The sequence below is a fragment of the Malaclemys terrapin genome, chromosome 9 (genome assembly GCF_027887155.1).
Source record: "Malaclemys terrapin pileata isolate rMalTer1 chromosome 9, rMalTer1.hap1, whole genome shotgun sequence".
Taxonomy (NCBI): domain Eukaryota; kingdom Metazoa; phylum Chordata; order Testudines; family Emydidae; genus Malaclemys; species Malaclemys terrapin.
In genome coordinates, this window is record NC_071513.1 from 105,446,233 (window position 1) to 105,467,700 (window position 21,468).

At 41.9% G+C, this 21,468-nt stretch overlaps 1 protein-coding gene across 3 annotated transcripts in view; it reads right to left on the bottom strand.

Moving 5' to 3' along the window:
* The window catches only part of ACAP2 (ArfGAP with coiled-coil, ankyrin repeat and PH domains 2), a 108,754-nt gene that overhangs the window by 40,511 nt on the left and 46,775 nt on the right, over positions 1-21,468 (bottom strand). For 2 of the 3 annotated variants that reach the window (XM_054038932.1, XM_054038934.1), the window contains 2 exons: positions 10,076-10,188; positions 1,472-1,492 (listed from right to left, as the gene is read on the bottom strand). In XM_054038932.1, the coding sequence (XP_053894907.1) occupies positions 1,472-1,492; positions 10,076-10,188 (134 nt within the window). The remainder of the gene's footprint in view (positions 1-1,471; positions 1,493-10,075; positions 10,189-21,468) is intronic. The other variant, XM_054038933.1, reaches the window with a different exon arrangement.

Sequence of the window (21,468 nt, forward strand, 5' to 3'; positions counted from 1 at the left end):
AAGTGTGGTGAGTTTTATGAATCCAACACACTCCACTTTACAGTTAACATTTAGTGAATCTCCACAGTGAACAAACTCCAATCTGGCAACCATGGTATATCTGACAGAATAAATGTACAGTATGTTATGACACTTGAGGTCTTTTCTTGGAGGTTTTCACACTGCTCTACCTACCTTTTACAAAAAGGAGTCAAATTAAAGAAGCCCACTCATTTAAATTTTTAGAGATGGGGAAAAAATTTCACCAAAAATGTAACCCTTTATTTGGTATAGTATATGCTATAACGAATACTCATTAACTTCTGGCTTTACTTTAGCCACAGATCTACGCCAAATGTGCGAGTGAATGCATTAGTATCATAGCATTTTTTGAAATGTGACAGCTACAAAATACAGTGCATTAAGGTCACTCAGCACCACAGTGATTTCACTATTAAGGACTATCGAGATTTTTTTAGACCAAAATTTGGGCCTATCTTAAAATGGTTAAATCCCATTAGGGAAGTTCTCTGGTTTCTAATCCACACAGAGAAGGGCGTGGTCCAAAGACAAAACAGACTCGCACTTCATGCCACTGTTCCTACATTATTTGGATGCAAGGTCCCTACTGTGTCCCTGGTTTGGAGACTAGCTGTATTGTAATTTGTAATGGTGTTTTAAACACACCATTCTATTACCAGAAAATAGGGGGGGAAGGGACATTTTTTGAGGGGCATAAAAAAATTAGTTTTGTTCCTGCTGGCTCGCTAGTAGCGCATAACTAAAATGATGCTGCTCCACAAGGCAGATATTTTGACATTAAATGCTTCTATATCATTCAAAGTATCTGTTAAACAAAACGGCTAATTTCACTTCAACTTCATCCAAAAGAAGGAAAAATAAAATCAACATTTGCCAGTTAAAAAAGAACAAAAATCAGCAAAGAGCATTTTCAAATTTCTAAGAACGAGAGAAATAGAGTAATGAGAAGAAAATTTTTAAAATGACGTTAGTGTCTTTACTAGAAACTTAAATCAGCTTTAACAACTTTCAAGAGGGAGTAATTTTGTTTATTGTTTGACAGGCATGCAGCTGACAATCATCTAGGCCCAGAGAATTAAATAGAATGATTAAAAGAGAAACACTTGAAGTCCCAATCCTGCTCCCAGGGAAGTCAGTAGCAAAATGCCCATTGACTTAAATGGGAGCAAGATAGCACTTTTAACATATATTCTGGTAAAGTCTGACAGTGGAGACTAAGTTTTTTTGGGGGGGAGGGGTGTTTTAAGCTTTTCTGACTATAAATGCATCAAACCTTCTTATCAATTTAAAAGGTGTTGAGCAGCATGTGTGCTCTCAATTCATGCAAAATCCCTGTTTCCTTAAACAGACACTTTATATCCATTGCAAGTAATCAAAATGAAATGCAGGGTTAATGATGAGCTTTTACGTGCCAAAGAACATTGGGAAGGTATAAAAAGCTGATTGGTACCTGATGTGATCTGGCTTTTTCCTGTCATGTGAAAAAATGGGGTAGGATTAAAACATAAGGGAAAGGAGGGAAAGGAATGAAAATGCAAAATGAGCAAAATAAGTGAAGAACTAGCATGATATGAAAACCCAGCAGAATTCAAAGATAAGGCTTACAGTGCCCAATCTGACAAACCGCACAGAATATATCGAGAGTACTAGGGTTACCATTCGTCCAGATTCTCCCGGACAGGTCCGGCTTTTCTGAGTTAAAAATAGCATCCGGGGGGAATTTGTAGATGTCCGGATTTCCCCCCCATGCAGAGCATGCGCGGCTGACAGGGAAGCCAGCGGGATCGAGCCACTCGCACGGGGCTCCGGCAGCCAGAGCCCCTCTTCCGCTTCCCCCCTCCTCTCCCCTGCAGCTTGAGATCACTCCCCTCCTCTCTCCCCGCCTCCCCCACCCCGCATTCACAGATCGCCGGACATTCGCATCGGGCCTCCAGCAGTCTGGAGCTCCTGCCCCTGCTGCCCCTCCGCTGCCCAGTGCGCTGCTCCACAGCGCTCTGCGAGGGCGGGAAGCGGGCTATGTGCTCGGCGTGGAGCCAGACACGCTGTTCTGAGCGGCACGGTAAGGGGCCAGGGGGGTTCTGGAGGGGGCAGTCAAGAGACAGGGAGAGGGTTGGATGGGTCAGGAGTTCGGTGGGGGGGCGGTCAGGGGGCAGGGATGGGGAGAGGGATCGGAGCAGTCAGGGGTCAGGGAGCAGGGGGGTTTAGATGTGTGGGGAGCGGGTCTGTCAGGTGTGGGGAGTGGTTGGATGGGGGTGTTGGAGTCCCGGGGGGTCTGTCAGGGGGTGGGGGTGTGGATAAGGTTTTGGGCAGTCAGGGAACAGGTAGGGGGTAGAGTCCTAGGGGGGCAGTTAGGGAGGGGGGGTCTTAGGAAGGGGCAGTCAGGGGACAAGGAGCAGGGAGGCTTAGGTAGGGGGTGGAGTCCTGGGGGGCAGTTAGGGGCAGGGGTCCCAGGAGGGGGCAGTCAGGGGACAAGGAGCTGGGGGGGGTGTTGGGGGCTCTGAAGGGGGCAGTCAGTGGGCGGGAAGTGGGGGGGCAGGGCTCCCACCATCTTCTTTTCTGATTGTTGAAATATGGTAACCCTAGAGAGTACTATTCCCTAAGGTGTTTCTTTCCACCTACCACATTCACTCACCTATACACCACTGATAAAGAGTGAAGGAATTTTTGTAAAATATTTAATTTCCAGGAACCCAAGGAATTTTCCATAGAGTGCATCACTCTAAGAACCAAGTGTGGTTTCACTTTCTGAACCACTGAGGAAATACGTGAGAGTATCTTTCAGTACATATACCGATAACTCTTACTCCAGCAGTAATCTGCATACCCCTCTTTGCACACTTTCCATTATAAAAATATTACATTTTCGCTCCCATAGCCACTGAAGTCCATCACCATGTATATGAATACTCACAGAAGTACTATACAAGATTTCAAAATTTTTAGCTCTTAATACTTCAAAAAGAAGGAGCACTGGATACAACCCCCACTTCCCTCAAACACACACACACACACACACACTTACTTACAGAACATACAATTACACAAAATAAAAATAAAGGGAGGAACACTCAATATAACAAATAACATTCAGAGAATGTCACCTAGTTGTTTTGTCTTGCTCGATAAAATAAAGTTACAAGGCAACAATGTCACATTGAGTACAGATTCCATGATTTGCCTGGCAACCCGTCCACAAGTTTATTTATGAATCTTATATACCAAGACATGCACCATCTTCAGTATTTGTCAGCTAGCACTGCACTGATCTGCTCCACACCCAATGAAAACTTACAATAGTATTTGATTGCCTTTAATCATCACTGGTCTTGAAAATGTAAATCATTATTTTATTGGGAAAAGGGGACTTGCCTGTAAGCAGATAATTTCCCTAAAGAATCCCCAAAGCTGTCAACTTACTACTACTTACATTTCCATATGGTATTTTCATCCAAGGTAATATAAACTTATTTAATTAGGGCAGCATCCATTTGATAGTTAAGGAAAAACAATGACAGTTTTTAAAAAGATAGTAACGTAAAACATCTTGGAAAGTTTAGAGCAAAATGTTTTTGTAAAAAGTGCCATGATTTTTACTCCAATGTATTTTTAGGAAATAAAAGTTACAAAGAAGTATTTTAAAAATACTGGAAAGATGTCAAAGTGCTAATTGACAGGAACTGGGTGGAACTGGCAATTACCCTTTTTAAATAATTCCAACTGGAAGAGCAGCCTGCACTTAAGAAAAGATCAGCACTGCAGAAGGAGACTCAGAAAAGTACATTTCAACAGCACTTTCTATGCAAATTCTATATTTTTCCCTAAGGTGTTTTTTTTTGTTTGTTTGTTTGTTTTATTTCACATGTGCATGCGCAAATAACTTATCTTAAAAAACAAAAAACACTATGGAAATTTCCTGCACTTCCCCGAGTCTCGGGTTGCAGCTCTGAACTTCTTCAGATGTATAAAGGCATCAAAATTTCTAAATGCTTTCTGCTTCATTTTACATTTTTACATACAAGACATTTAAAGAAATAAACAGCACTATAGTCATGTGTTATATGCAGCCAAATGACTGGAGACATTCTAATGCAGTTTTCCTTTAATACACTCTAAACTTTTAATCTTAACTATGAGCCTCACCCATCAGAATCTACAGAAGTTTCTAATATCTTCACCACTTACTGGCATTATTGTCATAACGCCAGACAGACCTTTTTAATTAAATTAACACTAAAGTCTCTGCATCTGTGGTTTTAAAAAAAAAAAGGAAAAAAAAAAATGAATTGCACTGCAGCATCAGTACTAATCCTAAAAAATGCCACATTGAAAAACAGTCTTAGCTTCTGGCAGTAATGTTAATTGTAGAGCCAATAAAAGTGCTCTGGAATATAACATTTGATTCCTGGCTAGCTCTGGAATCTCAGTAATATGAACACAAACCAAAAGCAAATCTTTTGCCCAGGAGATTGCACAATACATGGAGACAAACTGGCCAGTTTGGGAATTAAAGTAACCACACACCAGAAAATAGGAGAGCAAGGGAAAATGTCCCCCCTTTTTTTTTTCTTGACAGAATGTACATCATTGTGATAAAGTGTGATGTCACTGTAATAAAAGTGTAAAACTGGTTCTTATGTCACCTTTACCTTTCATATTTCTAATTACATTTCAGTTAGATGTCCAGTTTCTATATGTAAACAATGCATTTTATCACCTCTCATTTTAGACTTCAGAAACAGAAAGTTACTGCATTTATGCCTAAAAATGCAGCAAACAAAGTTAGAAAAAGTACTTGTAAATGAAAATAAAGTAAGAAAAATATATTTACAACAAATGGAAGAAAGGGGAACTTGATAATAATGAATACAAATCAGAAGTTAGGAATTATAGAAAACTGATAAGGGAAGCAGAGAGACACAAGGAGAAATCCATAGTCAGTATAGCTAAGGCAGTAAAGGAGATGTTAAAGTATATATTAGGAACAAAAAGAATCCTAATAAGCGTATTGGTCCATTACTAGGTGCCAATGGTACAATTATCAATAACAATGCACAAAATGCAGAAGTGCTCTATAAATATTTCTGTTCTGTATTCGGGGAAAAACATTTGATGTAATCATATCATATAACTACACACTTTCCATTCCACTAGTAGTTCAGGAACATGTTAAACAGCAGCTAAAGTTAGACATTTTTAAAATCAAGACGACCAGATAACTTGCATCCAAGAATTTTAAAGGAGCTGGCTGAGGTGCTTGCTGGAGCATTAACGTTGATTTTCAATAAGTCCTGGAGCACTGGGAAAGTTCCAGAAGAAAGCTAATGTTGGGTCATTCTGTTAACTCTTTTTAAATATTGGCACAAGTCATTATAAGCCTGTCTGTCTGACAATTGATAGCAGGCAAAATGATGGCATAGCTGATATAGGACTTGATTAATAAAGAATTAAAGTAGGTTAATATAATTAATGCCAGTCAACATGGCTTTTTGGAAAATAGATCCTGTCACACTAACCTGATTTTTTTTTTTTTTTTAGGATGACATTAAAGTTTGGTTGTTAAAGGGAATAGTGTTGATGTAACACACTTAGACTTCTGGGAGGCATTTGACTTGGTACTCTGCAATATTTTGATTAAAAACTAGAAGATAGAAAATTAACATGGCACACAGCCAATTTTAAATCCATTTAATAACTGACAAGTCTCAAAATGTAGTTATAAAAACAGAATCATCATCGAACAGGTGTGTTTCTAGTGGGATCCTGCAGAGATTTGTTATTGGTTGAATGCTATTTAACATTTTTATTAATGATCTGGAAGAATACAAAATCAGCACTGATAAAGTTTGCAGATAAGACAAAAATTAAGGGAGTGGTAAATAATGCAGCAGACAGGTCACTGATACAATGCTATCTGGATTACTTGGTAAGCTGGGAGCAAGCAAACAACATGCATTTTAATATGACTAATTGTAAATATATCCATCTAGGAACAAAGAATGTAGGCCATACTTACAGGATGGGGGATTCTATCTTGTGAAATAGTGACTCTGATAATCAACTGAACATTTGTTCTCAGTGCAACGCTGTGGCCAAAAAGGCTAATGCAATCCTTGGATGTATAAACAGGAGAATCTCAAGTACAAGTAGAGAGATCATCACTAGTGAGACCCCTGCTGAATACTGTGTCCAGTTCTGGAGTCCACAATTCAAGAAAGATGCTGATAAATTGGAAAGGGTTCAGAGAGTAGTCACAGGAATGATTAAGAATCAGAAAACATGCTTTATAGTGATAAACTCAATCGACTGAGCTCCTTAAGGCTAACAAAGAGAAGGTAAAGGGGTGACCCAATTACGGTCTATAAAGTGCTAACATGTAGAACAAAGGGGCTCATCAACGTAGACCTTTCTCTGCTAACATGATCCAATGGCTGGAAGCTGAAGCTAGCTAAATTCAGACTGGAAATAAGATGTACATTTTTAACAGTTAGATTAATTAACCACTTGAACAACTTACCAAGGGTCGTGGTGGATTCTCCATCACTGACAATTTTTATAGCAAAATTGGAAGTTTATTTTGGAGCAGTTCTCTGGAGGTCAGACTAGATCACAATGGTTCCTTCTGGTCTTAGAATCTGTGACAAACAACAGCCACCTTTTCCAAAGATTCATAGATCCCAGAAGGGCCCATTGTGATCATTTAGTCTGACCTGCTTATTTCCTTTTTAAGAAAGGAGAAAATGGAGCTAGTTGTAGACACTGATCAAAGTAGACAAATGACTGTATAGTCCATAAAGAATTTTTAATATAATTTACTACTGAAAATATGACACTAAGATAAACTATTAGCTATATTATATAAGAGAAAGAAATCTGAATGAATATAGCACAAAACCTACAAATGTCCTATCCTGACTCAAATACTAAATGCTGTGATGCCTTATACAGTCCATCACATCTGATCTTCCTCATTGCCAGAGGGACTGTGGGACATTCAACTAGGCTTTCACACATGGGGAGATAACGTATCAGTATATAAGATGAAGAACTGCTGTGTTAGGCTTACTGTATACTTACAGGAGGACTAAATATGAAAATATAAACAAATCCAAGATTTAATTTTCCAGTGAAACCAAGAATGTTCAGGCTTGCTGCAGAGCTGTTTATTTCAGCTCTCTCTAACGGGGGTATTTTCCACAGTTGCCATTGGTTAGGTTTCTTTCAACAGCATAAGGTCAGCTCAGCAGATTTGTGCTGACAGGATTTCATTGCCTATCCTCCTGAAATTATTAATGTGGCCTCCATATGTTTATTTTATATTGGCATCTTAAAATATTCAACCAATTGAAATTATATCATCATTCAGGTACAGCACCTACGTAACTTCTATCAATAGCTATGAAACCATGAGGCAAAGAGCATATTTGTCAGCTATTTCCCCCATCATACAATTGCTGTCCAGCTTCCTTCCTTCCCATACAGTTGGATCTTTATTAGCACCGCACTCAAGGATCTAGGCAAAAGAGAAGCTAAAGTTTTGGCCATGCAGACTCTCAATGAATGTGTATTTCCCTCTCCTTGTCCCCATAAGCATCTCTCAACAAGGACTTCTAGTGTGATACCTGCAAGCACTAGAAGGGCCTGATTTAAAACCCAGCAAAGTTAATGGGAGTTGTTCCATTGATTTCACTGGAATTTGGATCAGGGCCCAAGCACCCAAGTGCACTGCCTTAAGTCCCCCTCTCTCAAGCCTATGATGCAGTAACCATGACAATGACCCTGTCTGTCACAAACCAGACCCTTTCTCGAGCACGGACTCTCTCCTAAAACGCTAAGGTTCAACTTAAACAGCCATGAAGCACTGAGTCCCAACCCTTCCTCTCCAGTCTTCTGGGCTAAACATGGAAAGGCTACGAGGGGGATTTGAACTCCAGTTTGCTGCCTGACATTGCAACACACAGCTCTCAGCACTGGTCTGGGCCAGACCCAGCTCAATGCATGCACAATGATTAATCCCAAGCAGTCAAGACAGAAAAAGCCACTGTCTTAGCTACAGTGAAGGTACTGCAGTGGCACTAATCTAATAAATGTAGGACCAATCACAATATATACATAAAGATCTAATGTATTTATTGCTTTAGATTTAAACAGTATTAAAGAGCCACCTATAGAAAGAGCAGACAATTAAGTCTTACATCAATGTAAATGATCAACAGCAATTTGTGTGTATATATATATATAATCATATGAGGAACAAACTCATTCACCAGCAAACAATTAAGCCAAGTTGAAAAGTAGTATGTTACTTTTCATGAAAAAGCCTTTCAATCAGTTCAAAATTTCAGATTTCCCCCCTCCACACACAATTTTTTTTTTTTTTTATAAAGAGAAAATGGATCAAAATAACAGTTTCATTTAAATCTGAATAAAAGATTTTGATTCAGTTTTGGCATTTCATCCTCCTTTCTGTTTTTGAAGGACAGGATTGGTGAGGAAGTGAAAACAAAACTGTTCTATCTGAAACTAAATGGAAGTTTGTTTTTATTTTTCTGTTGAAAAATAGAAAAGTTTTGAAGGAAAAACGTGTTGATGAAAATTATCATTTTCTTTGAAAAAACATTTTTCACTGAAAAAATTGACAAAAATTCTGACTACTTTTATAAACAAACAGTAACCAATTAACTCTGCCATCCAGGAAATCAAAGCGTGAAACAGCCCTCTAACACCTCTGGTAGCCTACCCTTAGTCTCCCCCAAAACAGTCATAATCTGGAGATATTTTAACCATGGGGGAGAGCAAGTCCTAGAGTATTGGGACCCTTGCAGAGAAAACCCTACCAGCAATCCCCTCTTTTATAATGAAAAAGATCCAGCCGATGTCATTTAATGTTTTAAAACTGATTGATGTTAATAAAAAAGATCTATTCTATCACTGAACAGCACAACACAAAGTATACGCAATTCCCACAACATACTCCAGTATGCACAGTCACTCTGAAGCACAATAGCATACAAATGGCTTAATATATGCACTGGGGCAATGCTAGGGGCGCATGACAACGAACAGGAGCACTGAATGGTCAGGGAAAGGATTTAAAACTGCAGAGTTGTACTCTATAGTTTAGTGTACATGCTGGAGGCTCTCTCATTTCCCTCTAGAACTGCACTCCCTTGACATCACAATTGAGGTGCACCAACAACTGAGAAGAGCATGTAAATAAATTGTAAAATATTAAGAATAAGATTTAATTTACGAACTTACCCCAAGGAAGATTAAGTTACAGCAAACTAAGACTACTTTACTTTTCAACGAGAGCATGTGGGAGGCAGGATAACACGCTAACTTGTGTGCATTGACTTCACACCTTTCATTGAGTCGCCTTAGCTTTCCCCATGTAGACAACGTGGATATTAGAGTCCCTCAGTATTACACACACACACACACACACACACACACACACAATATTGTCATTTAAACCACAGGTCTTTACACATTTTTATTTCCCCAGGGTTTATATTTATAGATAATGACATTTTGTACACAATGACGAGTTATAATGCTCCACCCTGCCGATCAACTCCTCCCCCTGCCTCGCAGCGCCTCCTGCACACCACAGAACAGCTGTTCCGCCGCCTGCAGGAGGCATTGGTAGGGAGGGGGAGGAGCAGGGATGGGGCAGAGGGGGAGAGGTGGAGTGGGGTTGGGACCGGGGGTGGATTGAGGGCAGGGGTGTGGATTGGATCTGGGGTGGAGCAGGGGTTGAGCACCCCCAGGGAAAAATCAGAAGCTGGCACCTGTGGCTTGAATGGATTTCAATAGAAGCTCTGAGACGAGGACGTGCAAAGATCAGGCCCTGTGCTTGCAAACAAGCAAGAAAACAAAACAAGAAATTTCCTTGAATTCTGTACAGTCACTGCAGTAAATATAACAGGCCAAATGGTGCACCAATTTATGCTTCAGGCAACTCTGTGGAATTAATGGGTTTTCCAGGGTTCTAAATCAGCCTAATAATCAGTATGGTTACAAACCATAACAAGGAGAGTTTTTGAAGTCTTACCTGTTCCAAGTCTTGAAAGCATTGCTGGCTCGCTTAAAGAGATACCCTTCCATAACAATGCCATTGGCTGCATCTACATTGTATTCTAGCTTAGTATCATCACTGGAGAAATCCTGGTATTTAAAAAAAAAAAATTAAATTTCAAATGCCGCTCAAAACATTAATTTCAAACTGTGCAAATATTTGGCAATGACATCACGCTTGCAATACCTATTGATTATTCTGCAACTATTAGGCCCACACACAACATTAAGAATGTGAACTTCAAGGCACTAGAGTCAATTTTATGTCACAAAATCTATACATGTCATAACAGCATTATATAATAAGACACGGGGAGTTTTACCAGCCATATTTACAGATACTTGTGAAAAAGAGCATCATTCTATAGCATAATAAACTGCACATCAGTGGGCAAGTGTCAGAAAAGCCAAGAAACTGAAAATCAAACTGAAAGAAAATATGAAAGCTTCTGTAATTTGATTAAAAGCAGAGCATCCAACTGTCTAGATACAAATGAGTGACTGAGTAACAATACCTGAACTAAGAGTATATTTTCAGAAAGTTGCAATCAATCAGAAATTGTGATAACCACCGTGCCTTTACTGGAACGTTATATTTCACAGCAACAACACGCTCAACATTGTATATTTGTGTTTTGTACAGAGTTCCCCCATCCCACAACCCTATTTCTTTTATTATCTCTCTGCTTTGATTACATCTGAATTTTAGTGTCTGTTCTGAATTTCACATCTGATATTTTATTAATAGGGTGAGATTTTCAAAGATGTCTTAGGGATATGAACACTATTCCCAATAAAATTAATAGTAAATAAGCATCCAAATACACTAGATGGCTGTGAAATTCATATCCCGAATTGCCCTTTGGAATCAAGACTGAAATCTCAATTATGTATCAGATTATTCAAAAAATGTATGAGAGGGAAAACACAATGAGCAAAGGAGGACAATATCTGGCTAACAAGTCTGATAGGACTTCTCCTCAACCTTGCCGAAAACACAAAGCTAATGGAAGTTGAACATCCAGAAGACAAAATAAATACTTCACAGGGTCCACCGAACAAAAACATGGGCACGGCTGTCAAAGATACAGCCAATGGATTTTGGAATAATAAGCACATATCCCAAAACAATTTCTGCAGCGACACAAGATGCATCTTCATTTGAAAGGGAACACAATGACCCAACCACTCCAAAGTTTTTGCCCCTCTTCTGCCCATCAACCCTTCAGTCTTGCTTGCTTTGATATGAGGTAGCTGCTCTTATTCCAGGAGTTAGTCACCTGTAGACCTGCAGCATCCTTGTGTGCAGATGTTGGTTGACTTTTTGGAAAAGGAAAGAGATAGCTGAGTATCATCAACCTTTTATTGGCCTCACCACTCTCCAAATGGTCTTGCATGGATACTGAAGAGGGAGACTAGGATAGGTCCTTAGGTGAGGGTTAGGGGGTGAGAGAAAGGAAGAGCAGTTGTCCATTCTCTCTGCACCCGGTTAGGGAGAAATGATTGAAGCCATTGTATTGCTACACAGGATTGGGCCAAAAGAAACCTGAGGAGGTTCAACAAGGACAAGTGCAGAGTCCTGCACTTAGGAAAGAAGAATCCCATGCACTGTTACAGACTAGGGACCGAACAGCTCGGAAGCAGTTCTGCAGAAAAGGACCTGGGGTTATAGTGGACGAGAAGCTGGATATGAGTCAACAGTGTGCCCTTGTTGCCAAGAAGGCTAACAGCATTTTGGGCTGTATAAGTAGGGGCATTGCAAGCAGATCGAGGGACGTGATCATTCCCCTCTATTCGACATTGGTGAGGCCTCATCTGGAGTACTGTGTCCAGTTTTGGGCCCCACACTATAAGGAGGATGTGGAAAAACTGGAAAGAGCCCAGCGGAGGACAACAAAAATGATTAGGGGGCTAGAGCACATGACTTATGAGGAGAGGCTGAGTGAACTGTGATTGTTTAGTCTGCAGAAGAGAAGAATGAGGGGGCATTTGATAGCTGCTTTCAACTACCTGAAGGGGGGTTCCAAAGAGGATGGATCTAGACTGTTCTCAGTGGTACCTGATGACAGAACAAGGAGTAATGGTCTCAAGTTGTAGTTGGGGAGGTTTAGGTTGGATATTAGGAAAAACTTTTTCACTAGGAGGGTGGTGAAGCACTGGAATGGGTTACCTAGGGATGTGGTAGAATCTCCTTCCTTAGAAAGAACAGGAGTACTTGTGGCACCTTAGAGACTAATAAATTTGTTAGAGCGTAAGCTTTCGTGGACTACAGCCCACTTCTTCAGATGCATATAGAGTGGAATAAATAAATTTGTTAGTCTCTAAGGTGCCACAAGTACTCCTGTTCTTTTTGCGGATACAGACTAACACGGCTGCTACTCTGAATCCTTCCTTAGAGGTTTTTAAGGTCAGGCTTGACAAAGCCCTGGCTGGGATTTAGTTGGGAATTGGTCCTGCTTTGAGCAGGGGGTTGAACTAGATGACCTCCTGAGGTCCCTTCCAACCCTGATATTATATGATTCTATGATACACCACCTTCTCTTGACATATCATCTAAACAGGGCAGCTGTGTCAGAAGTCAGAGGAGAGGTTAAGCGTAGAAACACTGAGATGTAGCCTCCATCCCTTGCCATAAGAAGGCTGTCTTAATGCCTTTAGTGCTGGCTGTATGCCTAGTGTGGCCAAACCGCAGCTCACAAGCCATATGCAGCACTTTTACAGTTAAAGAGTGACTTGCAAAGCCCCCTACACTTCCCCCCATTCTCCGCCTACCAGACTGGGGGAGGGAGCTTGGGGCTTTCGCCCTGTGCAGGGTAGTGGAGCTAGGGGCTTCTGCCCTGCAAGGAGCGGGGATGCCGTGGCTCGGGTGGAAGTCTGAAGCCACAACAGGCGCTGCCCCACAGGGATGAGGTCCCAAGCCCCAATAGGCACCGCCCCGCGGGGCAGGTTGCGTGTGTCTTGAGACTCTCAAACTTCTGAAGATTATAATATGTGGCTCAGAGGATAAGTAAGTTTGGCCACCCCTGCGGTATGCTGTGTCCTTGTCTGGGGCCGGATTGCAAAGCATCCAGCATGGCTGCAGAGATCATACAACGCTGGAGCTTGGCTCTCACTATTTTCTCAATGATTTTACTGAAGAATGGGATGCTAGAGACAGGACAATAGAAAGATTGTCTCCATCTGATGTTGGCTTTTTTGTGGACTGGGTCAGCTATTACATTCTTCAGGGAGGCTGACAGATTCACTTCAATCAAGGAGGTGCTGATCTATAAGTAGTATGCTGGTTTTCATATTCCTGGAGGTGCACAGACCTGTTCCTTGGGTGGATAGTTCAACTCTTAAGAAATTCTAGATCTTCATTGCACGTAACGGGCTGAAGTCTGCCAGAGATTTACATGCACACAGAGTGACATCATATACCCATATACACTGTGAAACCTTAAGCCATTGCCCAAAGAACAAGAAATACATGTAGTGCTTGGCTACACGGGCAAACTCAGGAAACAAACTGAATTCACTTTCAAAGTAGTTTATACTGCATTAAACCACTGTGTGGTCATGCTTATTCAGAATTAAAGTGACCTGAATTCAGCATTATCTTAATTCATGTTATAAACAAATTGAAATAAACGGAGGGCTTTTCTACTAGAACATTTAGTTCACGGCAAGTTGGGATTTGAATCTACCCTACACAGCAGGGCTGTGTAGACAAGCCCTAAGTTTAACCAGTCCTTCATCACATTGAGAGGCAGTTCATTGCTGAGAGTGAGAATGACAAACTTGCACAAAGCAACAGAGTCCTGTGGCACCTTTAAGACTAACAGATGTATTGGAGCATAAGCTTTCGTGGGTGACTGCCCACTTCATCGAATGCACAGGACTCTGTTGCTTTTTTACAGATCCAGACTAACACGGCTACCCCTCTGAAACTTGCACAGAGACTTCACAGAGAGCAGGGTGCTCAGATCATACTAATTTTTAGCAGTAGCTAAATTAATGAGGGACCTCCATTGAACTCTCTGATTTGAGCTTTGTTCCATAGGGACTCATCTACCAACACTTTCTGTATTGCTTTTAACTGTATCAGATGAGAGTGTAGTTACAGCAGTACAACCTCCTAGCATGGAGACATTTATACCTGTATAAAGATGCTTGTTGAAGCATAGTTTATTCATGGAAATGTGGAAGAATAAGCTATACTTCTATAAGGCATCTTTATACTGGTACACCTGTGTCCACACAAGGGGTTGTACTGATTTAGCTATTTGGGGGGGGGGGGGGAATCTTGTCCTTAACTGAAATAGTTGAATGGACACAAACTGTCGCGACCAGGCCTAGGGTAGAAGGAAAAGAGGAGGCAGCAAAGACAGCATAATTTGATCCGACTGATGAGCCTCCTACCGTACTAACAGTATTCTAAAAGGACCCCAAAGGGAACATTGTTCTGCTCCTGTGATTGGAAGAAAGGGTGATGACCTAGCAGAAGATTAGCCAAGCAGGGCAATGGGATGGTTACAACTGTTAATATAGGCCTTTTATGAATGGATGCAGGCAATAAAGACAACAGGTGCCTGTGCCCAGGACAGTATATTATTCAATAAAATGGCCAAAGAGCTTACACACAGAATATTTTCAGCTATTCCCAATTTATTTTAATAGGTAACTATATCATGATCAGAACACTGGCTAATAATTCAGAATCTGATAATAGGCACTCACTCTAAAAGTAAAAACTACTGTTTAAATTTTAGCACTAACCAGCTATTGTATGGGCTTATATTTTAAAAACACAAAACCAAAGCAGTTTATAACCCACTGATCATAAAACCCAGAATTCAGACACGCATACTTTTCTTTATTCCTCAACCTTAATTCTTTGATACCTGGTCTCAAATTCAGAAGATGCTAAATATTACACAAATTTCATATAAAAATGCATACTCAGTATAAATATTACAGTACCATTTTAGTATAAAGTAAGAATGCGTACATTACAAACATTTTAAAATATAAGTGTTTTACAAAGTATTTTCAGGGTTTCTTTTTCCATACTGTGCCGTTTTCAAAAGAGCTAAAATTTGCTGAGTTAATTACATTTTGTAAGAAAAATGTTAAGTTAATTAATGTTTTAATTTCTCTCTCAAACTTACCAACTCCCAAACATAATGAAACCTGCTAAAGATTTGCATCTTACTGTCCTTAATGATTTCTGTGATTTCTTGTCTGAGGAAAAAAGATATTTCCTGGATTCTTTCTACCCAACCAAGAGTGCCATGCAGTCATCACATTCTCCTATAGATTCACAAAGTTGTTTCTGACAATTGCAATTGTCTTGTAAAAAGAAACACGATCCATTAGTTTCTTTCTTTGTAGCCTTGCATGAATGTAAACGATCCAAGTGTTCTCTCATTATGCAGCTCCTGCTTCAATTCAAGTTGACTGAAACCATGACTTTCTCTTGGCATGGGCAATACTGCTGCTCTTAGCTCAACTGACTTGCAACCTTACATGGTACATAAAGACTTGAGAGTAGGTGCAGACAGTAGTTTCATATTTCCCTAACTACATGCAGCACACAACTGACTCAGTATTTTTAATGTTTGTACTTCACAGCAGGTCATTTACATATGAGTCAAAGGTCAAACTGCAAGAGAAAGACAAAAGCAATTAAAGGCCTCCAACTGCTCTATCCATAGTATTTCAGTGGTGGAGTTTTGGGGTGTGTGTGGTGGTGGGGGAGATGAATTTTCTATAACAGCAACAGAATAGTTGTTGAAAAAAACTGGCAAACAGAGTATCGTCTTAGCGTTTATATTATGAAAGACAAAAGGGGCAAAGCAGTCATATTATAGTAATGTATTTTTACCCTGGCATATGGAAAAAAGTTTCATGAATCACAAAAATAATCAGAGGGGAAAAAATACTTCCAGCTCTTTCCAGAGAACTCTATAGGAAACATACCTAGTCATTTCACATGATTTAGAATTTTATATTCCTTAAGCATAAACATATTTGCTAAAGATTGATAACTTATTTGCAAAAAAATTTCATTTAAACAAAGTATGTTTCAGCTAGCCAGCATAAACATTAGATTTCATTGGATTTAGATTTCTAATTCAAACTATAGAAATCTAATGAAAAATAGGGTGGAAAATGGGGCAGGTTGAAATGAACATCAAATACAAAGAGTGACAAAAGCAGAGATGAGGGGAGAGAAAATCTTAATGAAAAATAAATACAGTACACCCAATATTTAGGATATCCATTGTGCAAACCCAGCTTTTGAGAGGGGAATCTTCTATTCCCCTCACACAGTGCCAGCATCACAGTAAGATATCTTTGGTTTTGAAACCGAATCACCATTAGAAAAAAAACCAAACCAACAAACTTGAGATATTTTAGCAAAACCCAAAATAGTTTGAGAAGTTAGCAGAAGCTGGGACAACACAAGGTTGTCTCATCCCTATTTTAGTGCCAGGAAGTAACTCTTATTTTTCCAACAGTAGTTCTGTTTTAGGTGGTTGAGAGGGATCATTCTCCCTTCAGGAGCAGAGGACCAAAATGTACATGTGCTTCAGCAACAGTAGTGAAGGAATCCACTCCTGATTCATAGACATGGCAGCATCTGGCTCCTCATCTTGGCTGGAGGAGACTGCTGCTATGCTTTTCTCATCCATCTCCCCTCCCTCCAGCTCCCTCCTGAGCATTACTCTAGGAGTTTACTATTTACATGAAAGAATAGTGTTTGAATACAGTAAAAAACATATTTTACCATATTATTGCTGTGTTCACAGCATCATACAAACTATGCTACAAAACAAAGTTATTATGGCCTTGAGAGAAAGGGATTAACTTAGTGAGTCCAAAGTTATTAAATAACTCAACAAGTTGTTGCTGCAACACACGGCTGCATCAGACTTCTAAGAAAACAAGAGCTCTGTCAGTCTCACATTAGACTGACAATACTATTCGCTGAAGGCTGCCTATTCCCTTTTGGCAGCTAAAATACTTGTTTTTCCATCTGTAAATTTATAGCAAAAAGGGTCCTAGAATATACCTGATGTTGCCATCTTATTCCACCAACCACCATGTACCCAAGCATATGAGAGAAAAGTTCATTTACTGTATTTTTATACGTATGGATTGCTTCTAGCATCCTTGTCAGGTCCATGCACATACTGCAGACATAAATTAAACCATAACAAATGGAGATCTTACCTAAAGCAAAATCAGACTACCCAGCATATCTAACCCAGCCCCACCACTTTTACACCAACCTCTCAGGAAAAGCCAAAATTAAAAAAAAATACATCTTTCAACAAGATCAACAAACCAAGCCTGTGTCGAACCAGCTGAGAAATTAATTAATTATGATTACTATATACACAAACAGTCCTGTCCCTGAAGAGCTTGCCATCTACACAAAAACGGTTATTGACCTTCTGTAACTGTTGTTCTTTGAGATATGGTGCTCTTGTCCATTCCAAGTTAGGTGTGTGCGCGCCGTGTGCACCACTGTCGGAGATTTTTCCCTCAGTGACAGAGACGTAAGAGGGTGGGTTGGGGAATGGACATGAGCAATACATATCTAAGAACAGTTACAAAAGGTCAGTAACCATTTTTTCTTTGAGTGCTTGCTCATGTCCATTCCACATTAGGGGACTCACAAGCAGTACCCAAGAAAGTGGGCTCTGAGTTCATGGACATGTGTACTTCAACACTGCTCTCTCGAACCTGGCATCATCTCGAGCCTGCTGGGTGATGGCGTAGCGGGATGAGAAAGTATGCACTGATGACCAGATTGCAGCACTGCAGAAGTCTTGGATCGGAATATGGGCCAGAAAGGCTGCTGAAGAGGCCTGAGCTCTTGTGGAACGAGTGGTCAAGATGGCAGGCGGTGGAACATTCGCCTGCTCATAGCATGCCCAAATGCAGGAGATTATCCAGGATGAGAATCTCTTGGTGAAACTGGTGGTCCTTTCATCCTCTCTGCAATTGCCACAAAGAGTTGTGTGGATCTGCGAAATGGTTTAGCCCTCTCAATGTAGAAGGCAAGGGCACAACTAACATCCCATGAGTGAAGTCGCCGCTCTTCTGAATTCTTGTGCAGCTTTGGGAAGAAGACTGGCAGGAAAACTGCTTGGTTGCTATGGAACTGCGAGACCACCTTTGGCAGGAAGACCATATGGGGGGGCACAGTTGAACCTTAGCCTTCAAGAACACCATGTACGGTGGTTCTGACATAAGGGCCCCGATTTCAGAAATCCTTCTGGCTGAGGTCATAACTATCAGGAAGGGAACCTTCCAGGAGAAAACCAGCGGAGGACACAATACTAGCCGTTCAAAGGACCACGTTCAAATCCCAGATGGGAATCAGTTCACAAACCTGAGGGTAAAGTCTCTCTAACCCTTTAAGAAAGTGGATTGTCATCTCGTGAAAGAAAAATGACCTACCCCCCACTGACGGGTTGAAGGCTGAAACTGCTACTAGGTGCACCTTGACAGATGTGAATGTCAGACCTTGTTTTAGGTTGAACAAGTAGTCTAAAATGGACCGAAGGGAAGACTGAGTCAGAGAAAGGCTTCGTTGGGACAACCATATCAAGAAAATGCTTCCACTTAGTGAGGTAGGTTGCTCTAGTGGACAGCTTCCTACTACCCAGCAAGACCTGTCAAACTTGTTTCAAACAGGTTTGCTCCTCCAGGTTCAGTCATGGAGCTTCCATGCGGTCAGGTAAAGGGACACGAGGTTCAGGTGGAGTAAACAGCCATCATCTTGCAAGGTCAGGTCTAGGCGGAGTGGGAGCGGTAGCGCTATTGATAAGTCTAACAGCATGCCGAACCAGTGTTGGCATGGCTACATTGGGGCTATCAGAATAACTCTTGACTTGTCCTACTTGATTTTTAGAAGGACCTTGTGTACCAGAGAAACTGAGGAAATGCATAGAATAGAAGCTTTGCCCCTGAAAACAGGAAGCGTCTGAAAGGGAGCCAGCGTGCTCCTCCCTTCTTGTTGTAGAATATGGCTGAGGGTTTGTCTATCAGCACTTGTACTACATTGCCTGATTTGGGGAAGAAACACTTGGCAAGCTAAGCAGACCGCTCTGAGCTCCTTGACATTTATATGCTGGGAGAGTTCTTCCGGGGACCACAGGCCCTATGTCCTGAGGTGATTGAGTGTGCTCTCCAACCTAAGTCTGAAGCATCAGACACTATGGACAGTGACGGCTGGGGGGCAAAGGGGACACCCACCATCGCCGAACAGGGGCTCTTCCACCAGTCGAGAGAGGCGAGGACCAGGGCTGGAACAGTGAGCACCGAGTCCAAGTGGTGTCTGTTTGGTGAGTACACTGAAGCTAACCACACTTGCAGGCCCTGAGGCATAGCCTTGCATGCCGTACCACAAGTGCACGCGGTCATGTGTCCCAGGAGCATGAGGCAAATGCGGGCTGTTGTGATTGGATGGCCATGACCTTGGATATCAGGTCCAACATTGTCTGGAATTGAGCCTCTAGAAGAAAGGCTCTATCCTGGTCAAGTCGAACACTGCCCCAATAAACTCTATTCTCTGTACTGGAATGAGAGTCGACTTTTGTTCCTTTATCAACAGGCTCAGCACTCAGAAGGTGGCTTGGCCCAGGCTGATGCTGTTCTTTACTTGGCCTTTGATCAGCCAGTCGTCCAAGTATGGGGAGACTAGAATGCCTGGCCTTCTGAAGAAGGCCACTACAACTGCCATGCATTTCGTAAAAACCCAGGGGCCATGGACAGGCCAAAAGGGAGAGCAGTGAATTGATAACGAGTCTGGTTTACTATAATCCTGAGGAATCTTCTGTGGCCACAGAAGATGGAAATGTAAAAGTAAGCATCCTTCAAGTCGAGGGCAGTGTACCAGTCCCCTGGATCCAAGGATGGAATGATGGAGGCTAGGGAGACAATGTGGAACATCAGTTTCTTAGACAATTGACTTGAGGTGACGCAGGTCCAGGATGGGACCAAGGACCCCGTTGGCCTTTGGGATTAAGAAATTTTGGAAGTAAAACCCTTTCCCTCAATTTTTGAGGTACCTCTTCCACAGTCCTCACCTGTAAGGCTAAGAGTTGTTTGTGAGAAGGGTCCCTGAAAAGGAAGGGTGATGGGCGGTGGAAGGGAGAGGTGGATGAAAACTGAAGGATATAACCGCCCACCACTGTATTTAGCACCCAGCGGTCTGATGTGATGTGGGACCACACCAGGCTGAAGTGGGGAAGTTGGTCCAAAAACAAAGGGGGGCAGGATCCAAAGCAGGAACTGGCATAGTGCCCTCCGGGGCACCTTCAAAAAGGGCTGCTTGGGCCTGCCCAGAGTACCTATGCCACCCCAGCACTGAGGCTGAGGTAGATGGAAGCAGTTGATGGTGCTTGTAACCTCTGCTTCTTTTGAGCAGGTCCTGTCTTGGTGGCAGAGCCCAAAAAACAGGCTGGCTACTGAGGCCTGAAGTGTTTCCTCAAAGGGGCTGGAGCCTAGAAGCCCAGCGACCTGAGGGTAGCCCTTGAGTCCTTCAGGCCTTGGAGCTGTGTGTCTGTTTGCTCCAAAAACAACAATGAGCCTTCAAAAGGGAGGTCCTGAATCAACTGCTGGATCTCCTGAGGTAGCCCTAAAAACTCCAGCAAAGAACACTGCCTCATAGCCACTGCAAAGGCCATTGGTCTGGCCTCCATGTCAGCTGCGTCCAGGGCTGCCTGGAGAGAGGCTCTGGCAACCTTCTTTCCCTCCTCTAAGAGGACAGAGGATTCCTGCCTTGAGTCCTGAGGCACGGAGTCTTTACATTTGGACGGAGTCCCACAAGTTGTTATTTTGCATCTCACGAGCAGGGCTTCTTGGTTTGAGATGCATAGCTGTAGTCCACCTGGCAAATAAATGTTTCTCCCAAACAGACTGAGTTTCTTTGTATCCTTCTGCTTGGGGGTAGCACTTGCTTAGCCCTGTCCAGCCCTTCGGCTGGAACGCAGTATTTCTTCTCTGCGCTCTTTGAAGTGGGAGGGAGAGAAGACGGGGTCTGCCACAGGGCTCTGACCGGACCCATTACAGCCTCATTAATGGGTAGGGCCCCCTTATATGGTGCTGCTGCTGCCACAATGTCAATGAAGCTGTGGGATGATTCCTTAAACTCCTCGAGGTAACTGCTATGCTCTTTAGAAGCTCCTGATAGGATATAAAATCGTCTTGCGGCAGTGAGCCACTCGGCCCAGAGATGCGAGGAGGAGGAAGAGGCCTGTACCGGGGGTGGGGGGACTACTTCCTCTTCTTTAGCCTCAACTACCTCAAGGGGGCCCATGTCCTGTGTCAGTACTGGGTTCAGTGCCGAATGGAGTGGTGCAGAAACCCTCC